Source organism: Sphaerodactylus townsendi, linkage group LG04 (genome assembly GCF_021028975.2).
Source record: "Sphaerodactylus townsendi isolate TG3544 linkage group LG04, MPM_Stown_v2.3, whole genome shotgun sequence".
Lineage (NCBI taxonomy): Eukaryota > Metazoa > Chordata > Lepidosauria > Squamata > Sphaerodactylidae > Sphaerodactylus > Sphaerodactylus townsendi.
In genome coordinates, this window is record NC_059428.1 from 70,415,934 (window position 1) to 70,436,309 (window position 20,376).

At 41.5% G+C, this 20,376-nt stretch overlaps 1 protein-coding gene across 3 annotated transcripts in view; it reads left to right on the forward strand.

The window, feature by feature from the left end:
• Positions 1 to 20,376, forward strand: part of ABCG1 (ATP binding cassette subfamily G member 1) — a 61,719-nt gene that overhangs the window by 19,816 nt on the left and 21,527 nt on the right. For all 3 annotated transcript variants that reach the window (XR_007244287.1, XM_048493885.1, XM_048493886.1), the window contains exons 3-8: positions 7,245 to 7,362; positions 8,613 to 8,745; positions 14,686 to 14,736; positions 16,354 to 16,499; positions 17,027 to 17,150; positions 20,082 to 20,196. Coding sequence is in view for 2 of the 3 variants with exons in the window: in XM_048493885.1 (XP_048349842.1) it covers positions 7,245 to 7,362; positions 8,613 to 8,745; positions 14,686 to 14,736; positions 16,354 to 16,499; positions 17,027 to 17,150; positions 20,082 to 20,196 (687 nt within the window). In the remaining variant the exon portion in view is untranslated. The remainder of the gene's footprint in view (positions 1 to 7,244; positions 7,363 to 8,612; positions 8,746 to 14,685; positions 14,737 to 16,353; positions 16,500 to 17,026; positions 17,151 to 20,081; positions 20,197 to 20,376) is intronic.

A 20,376-nucleotide genomic window follows, 5' to 3' on the forward strand; every position in this document is an offset into this window, starting at 1 on the left:
GCTGAGAAAGAGTCGGCATGGCTTTTGCAGAGGCAAATCCTGTCTTACAAACTTACTAGAGTTCTTTGAGGGGTGTACTTGGGCATGTGGACAGGGGTGAACCCGATTGGACATTGTCTACTTGGATTTTCAAAAGGCTTTTGACTAGTTCCTGCAGAGACTGTTGAGAAAACTCAGCAATGAAGGAATAAGAGGGGAAGTCCTCCTATGGATTAAAAACTGGTTGAGAAACAGGAAACAAAGTGTGGGTGTAAATGGGAAGTTCTCACAATGGAGAGATGTCGGGAGTGGTGTCCCCCAAGGATCCGTTTTGGGACCAGTGCTCTTTAACCTATTCATAAATGACCTGGAAGTAGGGGTGGAGTAAGCGTGGTGGCCAAGTTTGCAGATGATACCAAATTATGTAGGGTGGTGAGAACCACAAAGGATTGCGAAGAGCTCCAAGCGAACCTTGATAAATTAGGTGAGTGGGCTCAGAAATGGCAAATGCAGTTCAATGTAGCAAAATGTAAAGTGATGCACATAGGGGACAAAAAAATCCAAACTTCACATATGCACGCTACAGGGGTCAGTGCTATCAGTCACAGACCAGGAAAGGGATTTAAAGCGTCTTAGTTGATAGTTCCATGGGAATGTCCACTCAATGCATGGCAGCTGTAAAAGAGGCAAACTCTGCTGGGGATCATTAGAAAAGGATTAGATAATAAAAATGCAAAGATTGGCATGCCCTTATATAAAGCAGTGGTGCGACCGCACTTGGAGTACTGTGTCCAGTTCTGGTCGCCGCATCTCAAAAAGGATATTGAGGAGATAGAAAAAGTGCAGAGAAGGGCAACAAGGATGATTGAGGGACTGGAGCACCTTCCCTATGAGGAGAGGCTGCAGCATTTGGGATTCTTTAGTTTGGAGAGGAGGCGGCTGACTGGGGGGGATATGATTTAAGACTAAAAAAGTATGCATGGGGTAGAAAATGTTGACAGAGAGAAATTTTTCTCTCTTTCTCACAATACTAGAACCAGGGGGCATTCATTGAAAATGCTGGGGGGAAGAATTAGGACTAATAAAAGGAAACACTTCTTCACGCAACGTGTGATTGGTGTTTGGAATATGCTGCCACAGGAGGTGGTGATGGCCACTAACCTGGATAGCTTTAAAAGGGGCTTGGACAACAGATTTATGGAGGAGAAGTCGATTTATGGCTACCAATCTTGATCCTCCTTGATCTGAGATTGCAAATGCCTTAACAGACCAGGTGATCGGGAGCAACAGCCGTAGAAGGCCATTGCGTTCACATCCTACATGTGAGCTCCCAAAGGCACCTGGTGGGCCACTGCGAGTAGCAGAGAGCTGGACTAGATGGACTTTGGTCTGATCCAGCTGGCTTGTTCTTATGTTCTTATGTTCCTTTAACAAAGATTTTCTAGATTTTAAAAAACATTTCAATTTGTAACTTTAATACGAAATGTGTACCAGTTAACATTACCATTTTAACCATATGAATAGTAACGAGAAAAGAAAGTCACCACATGACATCTCTTCTATCTCATAAATAATGATTTCCTGCAAGTCTGCAAAGGTTTAACCATACCATGTAGCTGCTCTTTATTAGTCTGCTAAAACTGTCTTGTGTTCCAATGCTAGATTGTGACTGCCTCCTTCATTTAAGTTTATATCTGCAGAGATGAGTAGCATTTTTTCTATCTTCTGATCTATGAGACCACAGCTGGCCTCTCCCTACTGGACCCTGGAATAGAGTCCCCTCTTATGAGGGAGAAGGAAAACCTAAGAATGGACTTCTATTTTAGTGAAGCCTAGGGGTTTGGAAGACCTCAAGCTCAGTCAGGACTCCCTTATTACCTGAGTACCTAGATCCAGAACTTGGCAGAGAAGCCCGATACAAAATTGGTACTTTCAGAACATTCAGATTACTTTTCAGCTCAATGGTCAGCCATCCCTTGGGCAGGGTTAGGGCCAGGCCCCAACCAAAAGTCTCTTGTTCTTTCCATCTGATAATTAAGGTTGGAGGTAGAGTTGTCAAAAGAAAACCCAGAAATGAATTCATGCCTATCTAGGAATTAGTAAAAACTCCGTGGTAGGTCCCCTCTTGTTACCCACCACTGCTCTGAGTGGTTTCACCATAGAGTTTACACTAATTATATTGTTTTTTACAAGGTGTCTGTCACAACCTGTCATGAAAGTGTTAAGTATGTGCAAACAGGATGTTGAGGTCACATTCTAATGAACTGACCTATTGATTAACAATCAGCCTGTTTGAATAGGCATTGCTTACATGTTTGTGAACACGTATGCCTGAAGTTATGAAGTTAATTTGTTTTCTTTGTTCTCTGTCATGCTGTCAGTCCTAGCCATGTGCTGAAACAGCTATAAATATGTAACAGTACAGCATAATGTTTGTTGTTTTATCTTCATGTTACTCCACCCTTTCAGGTAGTAAACTTTTATATAAAGCAACTCATTAGTATCTGGGTGTTCATTGGTATCTGCTTATAATGGTTACCCAATCAACAAATTCTTAGTTTTATTTCTGGAAGTGATTCCATACTATTGGCTCAGTGTCTGTTTCTGTTTTTTTTCTTGTTTTAATTTTCTCCTGTTGCTGTTCAGGTAACCAGGCTTGCAGTCTATGATCTTGACATCAGTGAAGCCCCTGTGTTTATAGCTTTATAAGCTCAGGGCCTTTCTTTGCAGTATGAGGTACCTGAGCACCGAGTCTGAGTACCTAGCACCTTTGAAACATAGTCTGCCTAGTAAATGTTGTCATGACATCACCCCGTGGATCAGTGATGACCTGGTGCTTTATCTTTACTTTTTCTTCCTTAAGGAGCTCAAGGAGGCTTACAATCAGTGGTGGGATGCAGCAGGTTCGCACCACTTCGGTAGAACCGTTTGTTAAAATGGTGCTTGTAAACAACCAGTTGTTAAATTATTTGAATCCCAGCACTGCTTACAATATAGATAAAATATCTAAAATTGAATACATGAAATACATAGAACCAAAAATTAAAATCACAGTTTAGGACTATTTTAATCAAATGCAGTTTTAAATAAAACTGTTTCCAGCTGCCTCATAAAGATCAAAAGTGAGGAAAGTGGGGAGGTTGTTCCATAATATTGGTTGAGATTCTTGGTAGTTTGACTGCTTTTGCTTTATCAGCCTTTGAATTCAGTTGCTTTCTTTAATCTCTAGTCTAGCTACTTAAGCAAGCAGTTGGGGAATAAGGATCAGATTTAGCTTTAGTTTGAAATACATCTATAATGTGTTTCTATATTGGTGTTATATTTAAAGACACCTATAATGTCTTTGGTTTCTTTTTGAATTAAAAATAATCTGTATCTATAGATGAAATGCTATTTACTAGATAGTTTACTTTGTTGTTGTTGAGGGTTGTAATGTATTACTTGCCATTTTTATGTAGATTTCCCATCTTTATTTGATGACAGATGAAGCATGAACAAAGGTTGCTATGTAGACCATTTTGATTACTATAATTAGAAAATTATCATTCTAAAATGCCTGTGGTAACTAATTTCTATATGTTAGTCAGAATAAATGCATAATGCTTGCAGCAATTTTTCAAGAAGAAGGGATACTGATGTTATTTGTCTAGTGCACCATATTTCTGGGGGGAAAGGTGGGACTTCCAGATGTGTTGGTGGTGATTATGTCATGGTGACAGATATGAGATGCAGCAAGGGTATACTCAACTCTGTGGAACTGCTTCACTGCAACAAAAGAAGGTTCATATAGGGAGATCAGGCATACTCTGAAGGACAAGGGCAGCTGAGGAAGAAGTTTGTTTCTCTCATACAATCACCAAACTAATTATCATGATTTAATGGAGTAGTGACAAAACATAATTTATTCCTTTAATCGTTTACACATTTTATGTACAAATGAAGTAATACTTATCAACAATTACATGTAAAGTAGTTTCCCCAAACTTCAGCTGTTTATAAAGCTGCTCTGAAATAAATAGCACAAGGTTCATAAAGTAAACTGAATGTGTGAAAAGGCTGCATGATTCTGTGAGACATACCCACATAGCTAGTGCCTATACTCTTGCTCTGGCAGTATAGCACACAAGCAAGAATGTGGAAATGTCCAAGATAGTTCTGGGATTTTGGCAGACAGTGATGCCTAACACAAAACTGTAAATGACATAGACTGCAGTTGTCCAGGTTCCTGTCTCCATCACAGCGTAGATGAATCGGAGATTAACAGAGGGACAGACAACAGATCATTCACTGTTTAGAATAATACTATCAGACAACACTGTAGAGATGAATGGTTATAGCTATGGAAAGGAAAAAAGGTGTTTTCTTCTCTTACCACATCTCCATATCTAAAAGCAGCATGTGGCCTCCATCTGTGGTAATCTAAATCCACAGATTGTGGCTGTACTGATACTAAACACATTTTCCTAAAAACTTGGGGGACCCGCAAATTTGCAGAAAAATCTGAAATCTTTTAAATTCATTGGGGAGATAGGCTCTTCCAAAATAAAAGGCATTGTCTGCACATTCACAGAAAATGTATTTACCATGTTTCTGTGGTGGTCACTGAGAGCTGCTCTGGACCCATCAACCGTGGTGGCAGACACCAGAAGCCACTCCCGGATCAGAGTAGCTTCCAGACACTGCTGGCGCTACTGTGACTGGACTCAGAAGTGGGTGATGAGGTCCACACTTGGTAATGGGGGAGAAGATGGAATTCTACCCACGAATCTTGCACCCCCCATATCATAGTTCTATTCATGTTCTATATTTCATTGGATTTTGCTTTATTTTTTTTTTTACCATTTGCTCACTGGAGGACTTCCCAATCACCAGAAGTGCATCATCTCTGTGAAGAGTTTTGGTTGCAATAATCATATTTGTATAACTAGGGTGCTACCTAAAGTGCATGTTCCTTACATATTCTATATAAATTTGGAATGCAGAGACAGAATATACTAGTGAATTGTCTTTTTTTAATATAAAAAAGGATAAAGTATAGCACAGGAAATCACTACATGTATTGAGAAAATATACTCCAGTTAAGGGAAAGACTGTAAATATAGTAAACATCAACTTTTATTTCTTGAAAACACATGAAGCACAAATTACAATATCTTCAGAACTAAAATCTCTTCAGTAGTGGCCTGTTTTTTCCCCCCCTCCTTTTCCCCGAGTACCCCATAGTTATTTCTTAAAGAAAACAATCAAGTTCAGGACAAAACAGCAACCACTGCTACCTTTTAAAAATGGCTTTTCAAATATATATTCCAGTTTTCACAGGACACATATGATGCCTGTGTAGAATGTATAGCTCAACAGATTCTAAGGAAGTTTAGCCTCAGTGTTTAGCAACACAATGACTAATTATTATCTCTCTGAATATGTTTAATCCTTTGTAAGGGATTATATAGGGCCTAGTTCTCTTACTACATGGGCAACTTGCCTCCATTTGGTTGACCTTCATAAGAGATAAAACCTTTTACTCATTACCAAAGAGAATATTTGTTTATTTATTTTTGAATGTTTACCCCAACCATCCCTGAGGGGCTCAGGGTGGCAATACAATATCGTAAAACAACACTTAATAAAACAACAATAAATATCCTAAAACACTATAAAAACAACTCGTACAGTATAAACAGCTTAAAACAACCAAGATGGTGACTTGAAAACCTCAAAAAGTCCCTGGGAGGCCAGTAAAAAGTTAGCCCAGCTGGCCTCCAGAAAAAGCCCGGTGGAATAGCTCTCTCTTGCAGGAATAGCTCTCTCTTGCAGGCCCTGCAGAAACAACTGAAGTCCCACAGGGCCCTGATCTCGCTTAGGAGCATATTCCACCAGGTGGAGGCCAGGACTGAACAGGCCTTGGCCCTTGTCAAGGCCAGCCGGATATTTTTTGGGCCAGGGATAACCAGGAGGTCCTCCTCTGAGGAGCAGAGGGACCTGATTGGGAATATGGAGAAAGCCAATCCCTAAGGTATGTGGGTCCAAGACCATTCACAGCCTTAAAGATCAGAACCAATTCCTTGAAGATAACCCAGTACTTGATAGGCAGCCAGTGGAGATGGTATAGGACAGGTGTTTCGGGTTCCCATCTAGAGACTCCAGCTAGCAGCCTAGTGGCCATATGCTACCCAAATTTTAATTTCTGGATTAGATTCAAGGGTAGGCCTGCATAGAGCAAGTTACAATAGTCCAATCTGGAGGTGACCATTGCATGGATCACTGTGGCCAGGTCAGAATGGGAGAGATATGGGTCCAACTGTTGTGCCTGGTGAAGATGATAAAAAGCTGTCTGGGCCATTTTGGTGACCTGAGCTTCCAAAGAAATCCTGGAAGCCAGGATCACCCCCCGGCTGCTAACCAACGAGACCAGATGTAGAGCCTCGCCATCTAGCACAGGCAAACTAAAGTCGGCTAGCCTCTTCCCCTGACCCACCCACAGAACCTCCATCTTTGCTGGATTCAGTATCAATCTGCTAGCTCTTAACCAACCAGCCACATCTTCACTGCTGGAGAGCCTCATGGGCTGAGTGCGGCTGGCCTGCCATTGTAAGGACAAGCTGGGTGTCATCAGCATATTGGTGACATCAGTCCAAAACTCTGGACCAGCTTGGCCAGGGAGTCCATGCAGATGTTAAAAAGCATCGGGGAAAGGATTGCCCCCTGTAACACCCTGCATAAAATGGGATGCCGCCTGGAACTCTCCTTCCCCAGCATCACCTGCTGTCCCCTGTCCTGGAGAAACAAGTTCATCCAGCACAAGGCTGTCCCCCACACCCCAACATCAGCAAGCCGGTGGACCAGAAGGTCATGAACTACCATGTTGAACGCCACAGTGAGATCTAATAACACCAGCAGCACCAAACCGCCTCTGTCTAACTGGTACCAGAGCTCGTCCACAACAGTAACCAGAACCGTCTCGGTCCCATGACCATGGTGGAAGCCAGACTGGTAGGGATCCAACACTTTAGCGTCTTTCAGAAACTTCTGGAGCTGATCTGCCACCACTCTCTCAATTACCAGTTTGCCGACATCAAACTGGTTAAAAGATAGTCAGAGGACCTTGTGAGCCCACTATAATAGGCAAAAATCTGGTAGATTTTTGGTGTGGACTTTTTAATTTTATGTTTAGGGATTAATAAATGTCCAGTGTGGACTGGTAGATTTTTGGGTGTGGACTTTTGAATTTTATGTTTAGGGATTAATAAATGTCCCCTTACCTTCAGGTTTCAAGACCCTATTGAAAGGAATTTCTGGGAAGTTCAATAGTGGAGAACTTGTGGCAATAATGGGTCCTTCTGGAGCTGGGAAGTCAACACTTATGAACATCCTGGCAGGATACAGGTTAGTAGACCATTGTTATCATAAGTGTTAATTCACACATTCTTGTTTTAAGATGTAACTCTTAAGGTTTTTTTTAGTGGACTCCTAAAAAAGTAATATGTGAATGACACAAATAGGTGTTTGAAAATGTGTTAAAGAGATATAGGCATGGGGGATCCAGGATTGGCTACTTCTCTCTTGCAAGTTTGCATTTAAATGCCAGCCAAGATTTGCAACCATGTAATCCATAAAAAGGCCTTAACTAGGGGAAACAAAGCTCCTACTAAAACTTCCTGTTGTTCTGGTGCAGCAATAGCAACACTTTTTGGAAAAAAATCACATCATCTTGATTCTATGGCGTTACTTCAAATTATGTAACAAGAAAGGTATCACACAGCCGTGACACACTAGTAATCTCCAAAACTCAGTTGTAAAACTAGATATTTTAGAAGGTTTGCTACAGCATCACAGCAACACATGGTGTTATGTAACTGAAAATGACATCATGGCATTGTGTGGCACCACACCATGCTGACCCTGCCCCCAAAATCTCCCAAACGTTGCCAGCTCTCTAGTCCTAAGTCTGACTTACATGCTTAATAAAATAATGTAACTATATATTTATAATTGTGTGTGTGTCCAAATAATATTATTTCAGCACTGAAGTTTTACAAAGCTGATTCTATAAATAACAGATTCACCATTACAAGGACCTCTGGTCTCCCTCATAGCTGCCTTGAGGTCTTCTAACAAGATGTGTACTTGGTCCTGCAGTACCAATCTGAATTGGGCCTGTGCATGCCTAAAAATTAAGTTTTGAGCATAGAACTCCCAGTGCACATATGGTTCTTGTGGCAATGGAAGCCACATGGAGGACCCAAGGGTGTTGAAACATTACAGCTGTTTCCTTAGGTATTTAAATTTTCATTAGATTTACTGGTTAAATCTCTACGGTAAATGCACAGAAGTTTTGATTATGCAAATATTTTCATTCAGGATTCTAAATGCATTGCATGAATTGTAGAGGTGTAAAATTAGACATAATAGAGTTTTGTTTTTTGAGGTCTACTGCCCCAAGATTCCCCCCAAAACGTTTGGATTATTGGGGAATTAGAGCCATTGGTAACCATTTTATAGTCTGTTTACTTGCTTATTCACAAACAGGATTGATGTCACATTTGTAAATAACTGATGTGCAAGCCAGATGTTAATTTTTAAATAAATATAAAAGACAAAATTAGTAATTTTTTATTTTAAAAACATGGTTTTAGAGAGACTGGAATGAAAGGAGAGATCCTCATCAATGGACAGCCTCGTGATCTGCGTTCGTTCCGCAAAGTGTCTTGTTACATTATGCAAGATGACATGCTACTTCCACATCTTACTGTCCAAGAAGCCATGATGGTAAATAAAAAAAAACTTCTGTGAACCTGAATTTGGTTAAATAAGAAAGGCCCTGTGAGTGCGGTATTTTTAGGATTGTCTCACAAGTTATGCAGCAGCCATGTTCGCTGTGGTTACACAGATGTATGGGTGGAAAACATGATTGCATCAACATCCTTCTGCATGAATGCTAGAGCATCACCCAACAGGATGATGTCTTCTCTGGATTGTGCTGGTAGTAATTTCATGGTGTTGGAATGACACTGCCCCCCCCCTTTCCCAAGCATTTTTCTCCCACTGTTCAACTGAGTGGCAGTGGACAGTGGTGGTGGGGAAGGAGGTCTCGTACTGAACCAAGTGACCCGATCTCTTTATGCTATGGATCAACATGGCTATCTATATCTGAATTATAAATTTATGACAGCTAGTGGATAAAATATGTTTCTAAAAGGGAAATAGCCATGTCCAATTTTAGTTCCAATGCAGGGGTTACTTAGAAGTAAGTTACAACTCTATATATGGAGGAAGAACTGTAATGTGCAAATAAAAAAACCATGAATGTCAGACTGATGTACCAAAGTTTTGTTGATTTATGGAGAAGTCTGTCTTATTGAGCTAAACTGATCTCCGGGTCCTTCCCAGTTTTATGAGTCTATGGTTCATTTTGTTGTAACTCAAGTTTACCAGTTTTATACTGGGATAGTGTCTCCCTCGTCCCTGGTTCTGGGTTTCCCCTGCCACTCCTGCAGCTGGCTGGAGAAAAATAACATAGAAAATCACCATCAGGTAGGGGCATGATATCACATCTGAGGAAAATCTAAAAGGGATGTCAGCCAACTCTAGAAATAGCCATAGCATTTCTGGTGGCTCTTAGAGAGGTGTGATATCACCAAATGCACCCCCACCCCCAAATGGCCCCCAGCCTCTTACTGGTTGCCATCCATTAGCTGGCAACCAGGGGCGAATCTAGGCAAACTGGAGCCCGGGGACAAAATCTGAGTTTGGTGCCCCCCCCCCCCCCAGGTATGGACGACCACCCTCCCCCACAACGACCAAACAATGATTTTTTGTACCAGCTCACAAAACACCTCCCACCACCAGCAAAACATACATGGCTCTCCCCACCAACTCTCTTTCCTAATTTTGTCCTCACACCAACCCTATGAGGTAGGTTGTTAGCCTCAGAAACAGCTCCAAGCCAGTGCAAGTGGGAATTAACTTTTAAGCATGTAAATCTCTCACAAATCACGCCCCCATCAGAAGTTGGAACCTTCCCAAAGGCAGTTTGAACAAAGAAAGAAAATCAGAGAGACAACTGTGAGTTGGCTGAAGTACCTTGGATAGCAGGCTTTCTCCATTTATCTTTGTGGATCTGATGTGGGGTAAATCTGCCACCTTGCAGTAGTGCCTCTACCTATACTCTACTCATTTTAAAACAAGTGTCAAGGTTCCAGTGTTCTTGTTTCCAGACAAACCTAGTAGTAGAAGAGGGTGGGTGGGTATTTTTTTTAGAAACAGTGTTTATCATTTCCTGCAAACTCCCACGACATGCCCAGGTAAGAGGCGGCCTGGCAAAGATGCAGGGCCTTCTGGAGTTAAGCATGGGGACTGGGCGGCCTGCCCCAAGCCCCCAGAGTCTGGGTGAGGAGCCACTTTGGCCCTCCTGAGAACATGGATGGCCCCGCGGCTGACAGGGAAACCATAAAGTGAGGAGAAACTTGATGGGGGGGGTGGAAAAACCGGGTCTTGCCCCAGGTGCTGGTTGGGCATGGGGAAGGGGTGGAAAACTCTTGTCTTGCTTTGGGCATCATTTTTCTGCCAGTGTGCCTCTTGAGGAGTTTTTTCACTTGACAGTGTATGCTGAGGGAATAGGGACTGCTGTAACTCACAAGGTCTCTGCTCAGGAGTTGGTGCTGATGTATTTGGCTGGCTAATACTGGGAAACTAATTGCTGGACTAGATGGAGATAGGTCCCCTCTTGAAGGCCAGAAAGAGTGGGCTCCACCACACCCACATGATGATGCAGAAAGATCAGAACCTCATGGCTTTTGTCCAAAAAAGCCAAAGCAGCTGAGGAAGGGGGAAAACAAATGGATGACATTGACCAATTCCCTAAATATTTTTTTGCACTACAAATTGACTTTCTATCAGAGCTTCTATTTTTGCTTTATTGACCAACCTGTCCCCTCAGGAGATTAAGCAGCCAGCCACTGCTCTGGAGAGGACCTTGCTCCCAACTTACCCGTGGCAACAATGCTGTCTAAAAACAAACATTCAAAAGAATCATAAGAGACCCTCATAATTGATGTTATAGGTAATTTGAGTGCTTCAAAGTGTACAGCAAAGATGAATGAATGTGCCCTTTTCAGCCTGGTGGCATCTAATATGGAAAACTGGGTTTGATTCCTTACTCCCTCCCACACTTGAGTGAGGTGGACCTTTATCATCTGATGAACTGGTTTGTTTTCCCCCTCCTACACATGAAGCCACACAGAGATTGGTGACCTTGAATTAGTTCTCTTTGAACTCTCTCAGCCACACCTACTTTACCAAGGTGTCTGTTGTGGAGAAAGAGGAAGGGAAAGGAGTTTGCAAGCTAACAAATGCCTTCTTTTCCTCTCCCCAGTTTCTTCCTCTCCCTCTTTCCTGCCCTTGTAGGGTAGCAGGTGGGAGCAGACAAAGTGGGGCACATCAAACTCACTCTGCAGATTACAGCCCAGCCCCACAGCAAAAGGATTAAGAAGCCAGGCTGGCTCCCATCCCCATATTAAGGCTATTCACAATTGCAAAACAAGATTTTACTTTAGGAATAGAAGAACCAATTTGGATTCATGTCACATTGCCTACAAAGGAGTTTCCAAACAGCTAACAAACACCCCCCTTTCTCTCTCCCCTTGTGGGGAGGCAGACAAAGTGGAGCCATCAAATCTCCACTTCCTGCAGATTACAGCCCAGCCCCACAGCAAAAGGCTTAAGAAGCCAGGCTTCCATCCCCCCACCCCAAAATTAAGGCTATTCGCAAATACAAACAAAATTTAAGGAATAGAAGAACAGTTTGGATTCATACATTGCCTTTAAAGAGTCTCCAGAACAGCTAACAGAAACACCCCCTCACCTTTCTCCTCTCCCCACAGCAAACACCTTGTGGGGGCAGAGAAAGTGGGGCATCAAACTCACTCTGCAGATTCCAGTCCAGCCCCACAGCAAAAGTTAAGAAGCCAGGCGCTCCATCCCCCCCCCTCCTCTACACATATGTAAGGGCTATTCACAATAGCAAAACAAAATTTTAGGAATAGAAGAACAGTTTGGATTCATATACATTGCCTATAAGGTGTCTCTCCAAGAACAGCTGTAACAAACACCCCCTCCTTTCTATTCTCTCCCCACAGCAAGCACCTTTGTGGGGCAGAGAGAAAGTGGGGCATCAAACTCCAGCTCTGCAGATTTTACATCCCAGCCTCCCACAGCAAAAGTTAAGAAGCCAGGCGCTCCAACTCTAATATTAAGGCTATTCACAATTGCAAACAAAATTTTAGGAATAGAAGAACAGTCTGGATTCATACATTTGCCTATAAAGGGAGTCTCCAAACAGCTAACAAACACCCCCTCCCTTTCCTCTCCCCACAGCAAGCACCTTGTGGGGCAGAGAAAGTGGGGCATCAAACTCCCTCTGCAGATTACAGCCCAGCCCCACAGCAAAAGTTAAGAAGCCAGGCGCTCCATCCCCCCCCCCTCTAATATTAAGGCTATTCACAATAGCAGAAGCAAAATTTTAGGAATAAGAAAGAACTAGGTTTTGGATTCATGCATTTGCCTATAAGGTGTCTCCAAACAGCTAACAAACCACCCCCTCACTCTTCTTCTCCCCACAGCAAGCACAGCTTGTGGGGCAGAGAAAGTGGGGCACATCAAACTCAAGCTCTGCAAGATTACATCCCAGCCCCACAGCAAAAGTTAAGAAGCCAGGCGCTCTACCCCTAATATTAAGGCTATTCATACAATTGCAGAAACAAAATTTTAGGAATAAGAAAGAACAGTCTATGGATTCTATTACATTTGCCTATAAGGAGTCTCCCAAACAGCTAACAAACACCCCCTCCCTTTCCTCTCCCCACAGCAAGCACCTTGTGGGGCAGAGAAAGTGGGGCATCAAACTCACTCTGCAGATTACAGCCCAGCCCCCCAGCAAAAGTTAAGAAGCCAGGCGCTCCATCCCCCCCCCCCCCCTCTAATATTAAGGCTATTCACAATAGCAAACAAAATTTTAGGAATAGAAGGAACAGTTTTGGATTCATACACATTTGCCCCTATAAGGAGTCTCTCCAAACAGCTAACAAACACCCCCCCTCCCTTTCCTCTCCCCACAGCAAGCACCTTGTGGGGCAGAGAGAAGTCAGGGGCATCAAACTCACTCTGCAGATTACAGCCCCCGCCCCACAGCAAAAAACTTAAGAAGCCAGGCGCTCCATCCCCCCCCCCCCCCCAATATTAAGGCTATTCACAATTGCAGAAGCAAAATTTTTAGGGAATAGAGAAGAACAGTTTGGATTCATACCACATTGCCTACTATAAGGAGTCTCCAAACAGCCCCTAACAAACACCCCTCCCTTTCCTCTCCCCACACAGCCAAACACCTTGTGGGGCAGAGAATGGGGCATCAAACTCACTCTGCAGATTACAGCCCAGCCCCACAGCAAAACTTAAGAAGCCAGGCGCTCCCCCCCCCCACACACACCCAATCAAGGCCATTCACAATTGCAAACAAATTTTAAGGGATAGAATTCCAGTTGGGATTTGCCCATTCCTTTTAAGGAGTCTCCAAACAGTTCACAAACGCAGCCCTCCCTTCCTCTCCCCACAACAAAACACCTTGTATGGGGCAGGGATTGCCTTCCTAGCCAGCCCTATGGACTCTCTTCCTGTGCTGGCTGGCTCCCATCTGCTGGGGAGGAGGAGGCTTGAGAGCAACATCAAGGACTTACTGGAGAATAAGTCACTGCACTCTGGGCGAGAGGGAGGGGAGGCGGAGCTCTCCAGTCCTCCTCCTGGAGGCACAATGGTATTTCTCCCCCGCCCTCTGGACACTCAGGGCCACCGTAGCGAGTGGGGAGTGAGGGGCTATCAATCAGGGAAACTTCCTTAATTTTTTCAGCAGTCGGCTTCACCAGGAATCACTCAGGCTTGCTTGGGCTTCCAAAATCAGTCTGCGTGAGGGGATGTTTTGGCGCCCCCCACGTGACTGCAATGGATGCGCCCGGGGACAAGGGGTACCCCTTGTTCCTAGGCAAGTCCGCCAGTGCTGGCAACAATATCCTAACTATATCTATCCCCTCTGCTCCTCACCAGCATGTTGGAAAATCTCAAAAGGAACCAGTCCCTTGTCTGTTCCTTCATCTTCCTGTAAATGTGGTTATGTGTTTTCTATAATCACCTACAGGACTTGAAGACAAGGCTAGTCCTCCTTGGCATGGTGCCAGTGAGGCCTATCTGAGTAAACTAATTTGGAAAGGTCTGTTTCCTAAGCTATTGTGAAATCAGCTAGGCAGTTCTTGTCAGACATCCAGATATTTGGCGGAATTCTAGAACATTGTACCAATGTGTGGATGTCACTTCTGGGTTCATAAAGGCTGTGATGTCACAGCATTGATGCAATGTCAGTTTCCCCATCCTTTTCTTCCACTGCTGCACCAGGCAGAGATATCCTATTGTAGCAGAAGAGCTGATCTCCCCATATGTAACATTAACAACGTAAAAATGGGTAATTTTTTTTCAGCTAATATTTCATCTCTTAAGCTGCTAGGTTTTTATGTGTTTGCTTGTTTTGGTTTCAGTCCCTCAAAAAACATCCATGTTAGCTTGTAAAAAGTTGAAAATACTATCTGCTATAGAACCAGTGTATAGACATGACAGAGTTACCAGGTATGAATGCTGCTAATAAACATATTTGTGCTAATATTTCAGGTATCTGCTCACCTGAAACTTCAAGAAAAAGATGAAGGTAGGAGGGAGATGGTACGTACACTGCTTTGGTCATGAAGTGAGTTTGATGCTACTGAAATTTTTAAAATGTAGTAAAGAATCAGCTAGGAATGTATTTTTATTTGTATTTTATCTTTCTTCCATGACACTAAAGGCAGTATATGTACAGCTGCCAGACAGTTTCCCATGCAGACACTCATAAGACTTAGCCTATTTTTGCTTCAGTTAGCTGGCTGGCTTCATCAGGTGCCTTCAGATTATGACCTGATACCAGTTCGGCAGCTTGTAGTTTGTTGTGTGTATAAATATAGAAAGCAAATACAGGGAGAAATAAAAAGCTACATCAGTCACAGGAGATTAAAAAAAAGAATTAGGCCAAGGCCAATGGTGAAAAATAAAGTGAAATATATTTGATTACTTAGTTTAAAATTTCCAAAATTCCCATTGCTGATGTATTTTCAGAAATTTTGAGTAGAAAAATAGAATATTTTATTTTTATTTTATTTATTAATTAAACTTATAGGCCGCCTCATTCCCGAAGGGCTCGAGGCGGCTCACATCATGGCTGTTCTAACGAACAGCAAATCAACAACAATATGAGCATGTTTCCTGTTAACTGAGATTCCTGTGTTTTACACTGGGAAAGGGAAAGGTAGTCTAGAGTTACTTTGCAGGTAGGTCCCAAAAAGCAATTTCAAAAGCAAACCTCGAACAATACAATGAATTTATATGTTAAGATTTGACCATGATGCCAATGGAAGTAGAAGTAACATATGCCATTTGGAGTCATTTTGAAAGTTGAACATTTAGTTAGAAACTTGGTAAAACTGGACAAAAACAGAGTTGAAAAATATAGTCCAATTTTATCAAAAGATTTTGCAAAACAAAACCAACATGAGGTATTCTTTTTTCTGCTTCACTTTCTACACAGGAAATACTGTTCCCTTCTGTAATGGGCAATGGCACTTGGGAAATGGTGAAATGAGGTTTACATTGGTACTTTCTAATAAATAAATATATACAGTCTTGTCTTATAATCCTCTTTAAAGATGGCTCCCTAATTCAATTCCCTCCTTACTTCATTGAGAACAGCAAAGAAGTTAAAATATATTGGAAGTCTTTTGTGATTGTGACCTAAGAAAAAATATGGGGGAAATTTCACTGAAATGATATGCTTCTGAAAAGACTGCATTCCTGAATACCAGAAAGTTAATTTGGTTTCAGAGTCCCAGGAACAGACTGAACCAAGTAGCTTCTATGATACCCAGGTGACAGTGGCCATTTGGCTCAGCTTTCTTCTGGTCATCTTTGGGCTGGCTTTTTTTCATGCTCTAGTTCCAAAGTGACACTCAGTTGGTTTACTGTGAGTGTGGATAGAGTTAGTGGAAATCACCTCCTTTGCCTGTTCTCAGTTTCCCTCATATGAAGCCTGGACCATCCTCATTATCTCCTGCTTTTGACATAGTTTTAAGACCTTTTATGGGCAGGCTTTTAAAAAATAAATAAAACAAAATACTAACAATCTGTTTAAGATAGTAATCTACTGTATCAAGTTTAAGGTGGCAATCTACCATATCAAGTGGAATCAAATATGGATAGTAGTTATACAAACTGTATGGAATGTTGTGTTTGTGTTGTTCATTTCTTCAGGTAAGGGAGATCTTGACGGCTCTGGGTTTGCTGCCATGCTCCAATACTAGAACTGGAAGCCTTTCCGGGGGCCAGAGGAAACGTCTTGCCATTGCTTTGGAGCTAGTGAACAATCCACCCGTTATGTTTTTTGATGAACCTACCAGGTACATTTTGCCTAAAATAAGCATGAATTATTATTTTGACATGCATGATATACTGTATTGCTATTGGTTAGCACCTAAAATATTAGAAAATTGGGATGTCGTGCTAGGATATCTCCCACCTCCCTTATACCCTTAGGCTGGAATGTACCCTAATTCTTCTGAAATTCACTTCTTCTGATCTTGTTACTTAGTTTTACTCTATATATATATATAGTTGTATATATAGTTTTACTCTATATATATATATATATATATAGTCAACTATATATATATATAGTTGATCTCATAGATTATCATGCTAGAGTCTTTCCAAACATAAAACATTAGAATTTTATTAAACTCCTCAGAGGAATAGCATAAGGTACCATGAAACTGCACAGCACCTGAGTTCCCAGGTATTTATGCCCTCCACTGGTATATTTTCCACTTGCAATGATGGCATCCCCCACCCCCCCCCCACCCCGCTAAAAAAATTGAGCTGTAAGTGTGTAGAAGCACTAGCTTAATACAAAATGTTTTCTTCTCAGTGGCCTGGACAGCGCATCCTGCTTTCAAGTGGTATCTCTATTGAAGGCTTTAGCTCAGGGCGGCCGGTCCATCATCTGTACTATACATCAGCCCAGTGCCAAACTCTTTGAACTCTTTGATCAGGTATCATTTTGAATTTTTCTTTCCCTAAATTTTCATACCTGTATGTGTAAGTATTTATGTCACAGACTTCCTTTTCTTCCTAGGTGACAAGTTGTATTTGAAGCCTCATTGCATTTTGCACACAGAATTGTTAATGTCTTAGTTTATAGTCAAAACATATTTTAGTCCCTTTACCCCTTCCTGAATAAACTTCCTGGTTTGAATTCTGGGTGTGCTTTAAACTTCTCAGATAGCCTTTCCCCATTATGTTGGTGGATATGAGAAACTGGGATCAGACCTTGGGAAGATGCAAAAGAATGGAAGTTATTTTCAGAATGATTTACAAGAATAGGGTTGTGGCTTTCGCACACTTCCTTGGGAGTAAATTGTATTAAATTTTGTGAGATTTACTTCAGAAACTTCAAGGATAGGATTGGACATATGTTTTATACTTTTTTCTTAAAGATGGCAAACAGAGAACTCTGAATTTCCAAAGGCAGGGTGCTCCAGTTGTTTGTGAGTTATAGTAATGTTGCTTTTGGCTGTCTTACAGTCCTTTCACATCTGTCATTCAAAAACAATTTCTTCATACAATTTTGCTGTTTTGTCCATTGCGTGTTCAAAATTGTCTGCATGTCAAAAATCTCCTTGTACTTGGAAAATATACATGGGATAAAAAAGTGTGAGTTCAGGCATTTAGAATTTAGACATAATACATTTTGACCAGTCTTAGGCATAAATTCTCACTGAGAAATTATTATTTTAATTGATACCTACCAAAAGTGATTTCTAGGATTGGGTGTGTGTAAAGTGCTGTCAAGTCACATCTGATTTACGGCCACCGCTCCAAGGGGCTTTCAAGGCAAGTGAGAATCAGAGGTGGTTTGCCATGGTCTTCCTCTGCAGAGCCTTCCTTGGAGGTCTCCGTCCCAAGTACTTACCCCGCTTAGCTTCTGAGATCTGACAAGATTGGACTATGCCATGCCACCTTCCCTCCTTTCCAGGATTATAGTAGTAATTTTTTAATCTGTCACGCAGTTATGGAAATTACTTCCAGTTAGGCTTGCCTGCCTCCAGAAGTCTAGAGAGCCTCTGGAATTACAGTGATCTCCAGATGACAGAGATCAGTTTCTCTGGAGAAAATGACTGTTTGGAGGATGGACATTATATCATGGCATTATATTCTGCTGAGGCCCTTCCCCAAACTCTACCTTCTGCAGGCTTCACCCCTAAATCTCCAGAAATTCCTCAAGGAGTTGGCAGCCCTACTACTACAGCACCAGCTATAACCATGCAGGCAAACGATACAATTTAAAGTTCTTCTATGGCCTAATTTTTTTTCAGATTTATGCAGCTAAGCATGTTAAAAATAAAAATCACCCTTTGCAGGGAAAGAGAAATTTAGAGCAGAGGAGTGTTAGGTGTGCTTAACCTACTTCCTGCTGACACTTCTGAACTCCAAATCACCACTGGCTGTGGTTCATGCTATGGTTAATATATATTTGGAAACTGTCAGAGAAGAAAACCAGCTCTGGTAAATAATAAATGTACCATTTCTCTTCTCTCAAATGCTTTCTCCTGCTGCTGCTTTCTTTTAAAATGCAAAACGGTAGCAATTTTGCTGAACTATGTGTGTCTTCATGTCACACTTAGCCCTGTGCAAGTATAGTCTCAGAGACAAGTGCTGTTCATTGCATAGAGAAAATTGTAGAGGTCTGAAGTAGCCCTGGTGTATGTTTCTCTGCAAAGATATATTCTGATGGGTGTTACAGGATGCTGGTTGATGTCAAACAAGTAACCCTCAACATGTAAATGTAGCTGCACAGCATATGAGAGAACTGGTTCTTGTGAGCACTGTACATTTGAACATGTTCTTCGAAACATCCAGCTGGTACAGGGAATGGGACAAAAATGGGTCTTCAATAAAAGTATGGCTAAATAAAGAGGAAAATGTCAAGATATAGCATAATGGAAAGATTAAAAATCCTAATACAAATACTTTTAAGAAATTTGAGGTGGAAGATGGCATCTCTGGAAAATATCTGTGAATACTGGTATATCTATGTACATTACAATAACTGATAGCAATATGCCAGTGTTTAAGATTTTTTTTATTATTATTATTATTATTATTATTATTATTATTATTATTATATTTATTATTATATTTATTATATTTATTATATTTATTATATTTATAAACCGCTCTCCCCCGAAGGGCTCAGGGCGGTGAACAAAAACATACCGATAGAGCACACAGTAAAAACAATAATATCAAATTAAATTAAATAGCATTAAATAGTGGCTCTATATATGTTAAAACTACCCCATTAAAAGCAGCGTTTATATTTTATCTATCTCCTTGGAGGATGCTTAATTGTACAACCCGTTGCAAAGTCAATATTGTTGCTTTGATTTCTTCCCAATCAGTTTGGTAAGATTACAAAAAAAGAGAGCATTTTTTCTTAGAACGTTTTATTACAGACCCCTGACCTGGATAGCCCAGGCTGGCCAGATCTCCTCAGATTAAGGTTGGCCCTGGTTGGATTTTGGATGGGATGCCACTAGAAGATACAAGGGTTGCTACACAGGCAATGGCAAACCATTTCGGAGTGTCTCTTGCCTTGAAAGCTGCATGGACTTGCCATAGGTCAGCTGCAACTTGATGGCAAAAAAAGAAAGAAAAAAGATTGACAAGATTGTAGGTATATTTTCCAAAAGTTGACACCACTTCTGGAATCATTGACAGCCAAAAAGCACACAGTTTCCTAATCAATGCATGTCTCATGAGTTTACCTATGTTTCAACGTTCTCTGGTTACACATCTTAATAAGTGGTCTTGCTATCAGTGCAAGCAATGAATAGCAAATTCAATCAATGCTGTACTGCCCAATTCTATAACCAGCCTGAAACAATCTTTCATCATGTTGTTATCATTTTTCTTTCTTTCAGCTCTACGTTTTGAGCCAAGGGCAGTGCATTTACTGTGGGAAAGTGTTAAACCTTGTGCCGTATTTGAGAGATTTGGGTTTAAATTGTCCGACCTACCACAATCCTGCAGATTTTGGTAAGTAAAATTGAGACATTTCTCTTCTTAAAAATGCTTCCCTTTTCTTCCCTTGTTTCTTGTTAACGCATGCCATCTAGTGGTGGGCAAGGTTGGCAAACTTCACGAGTTAGAATTCCTTTGTCATTAATCTGGATGGGTCTAGCTTTCCCTCTTATTGATCAGTACGGTGAAAGAAGC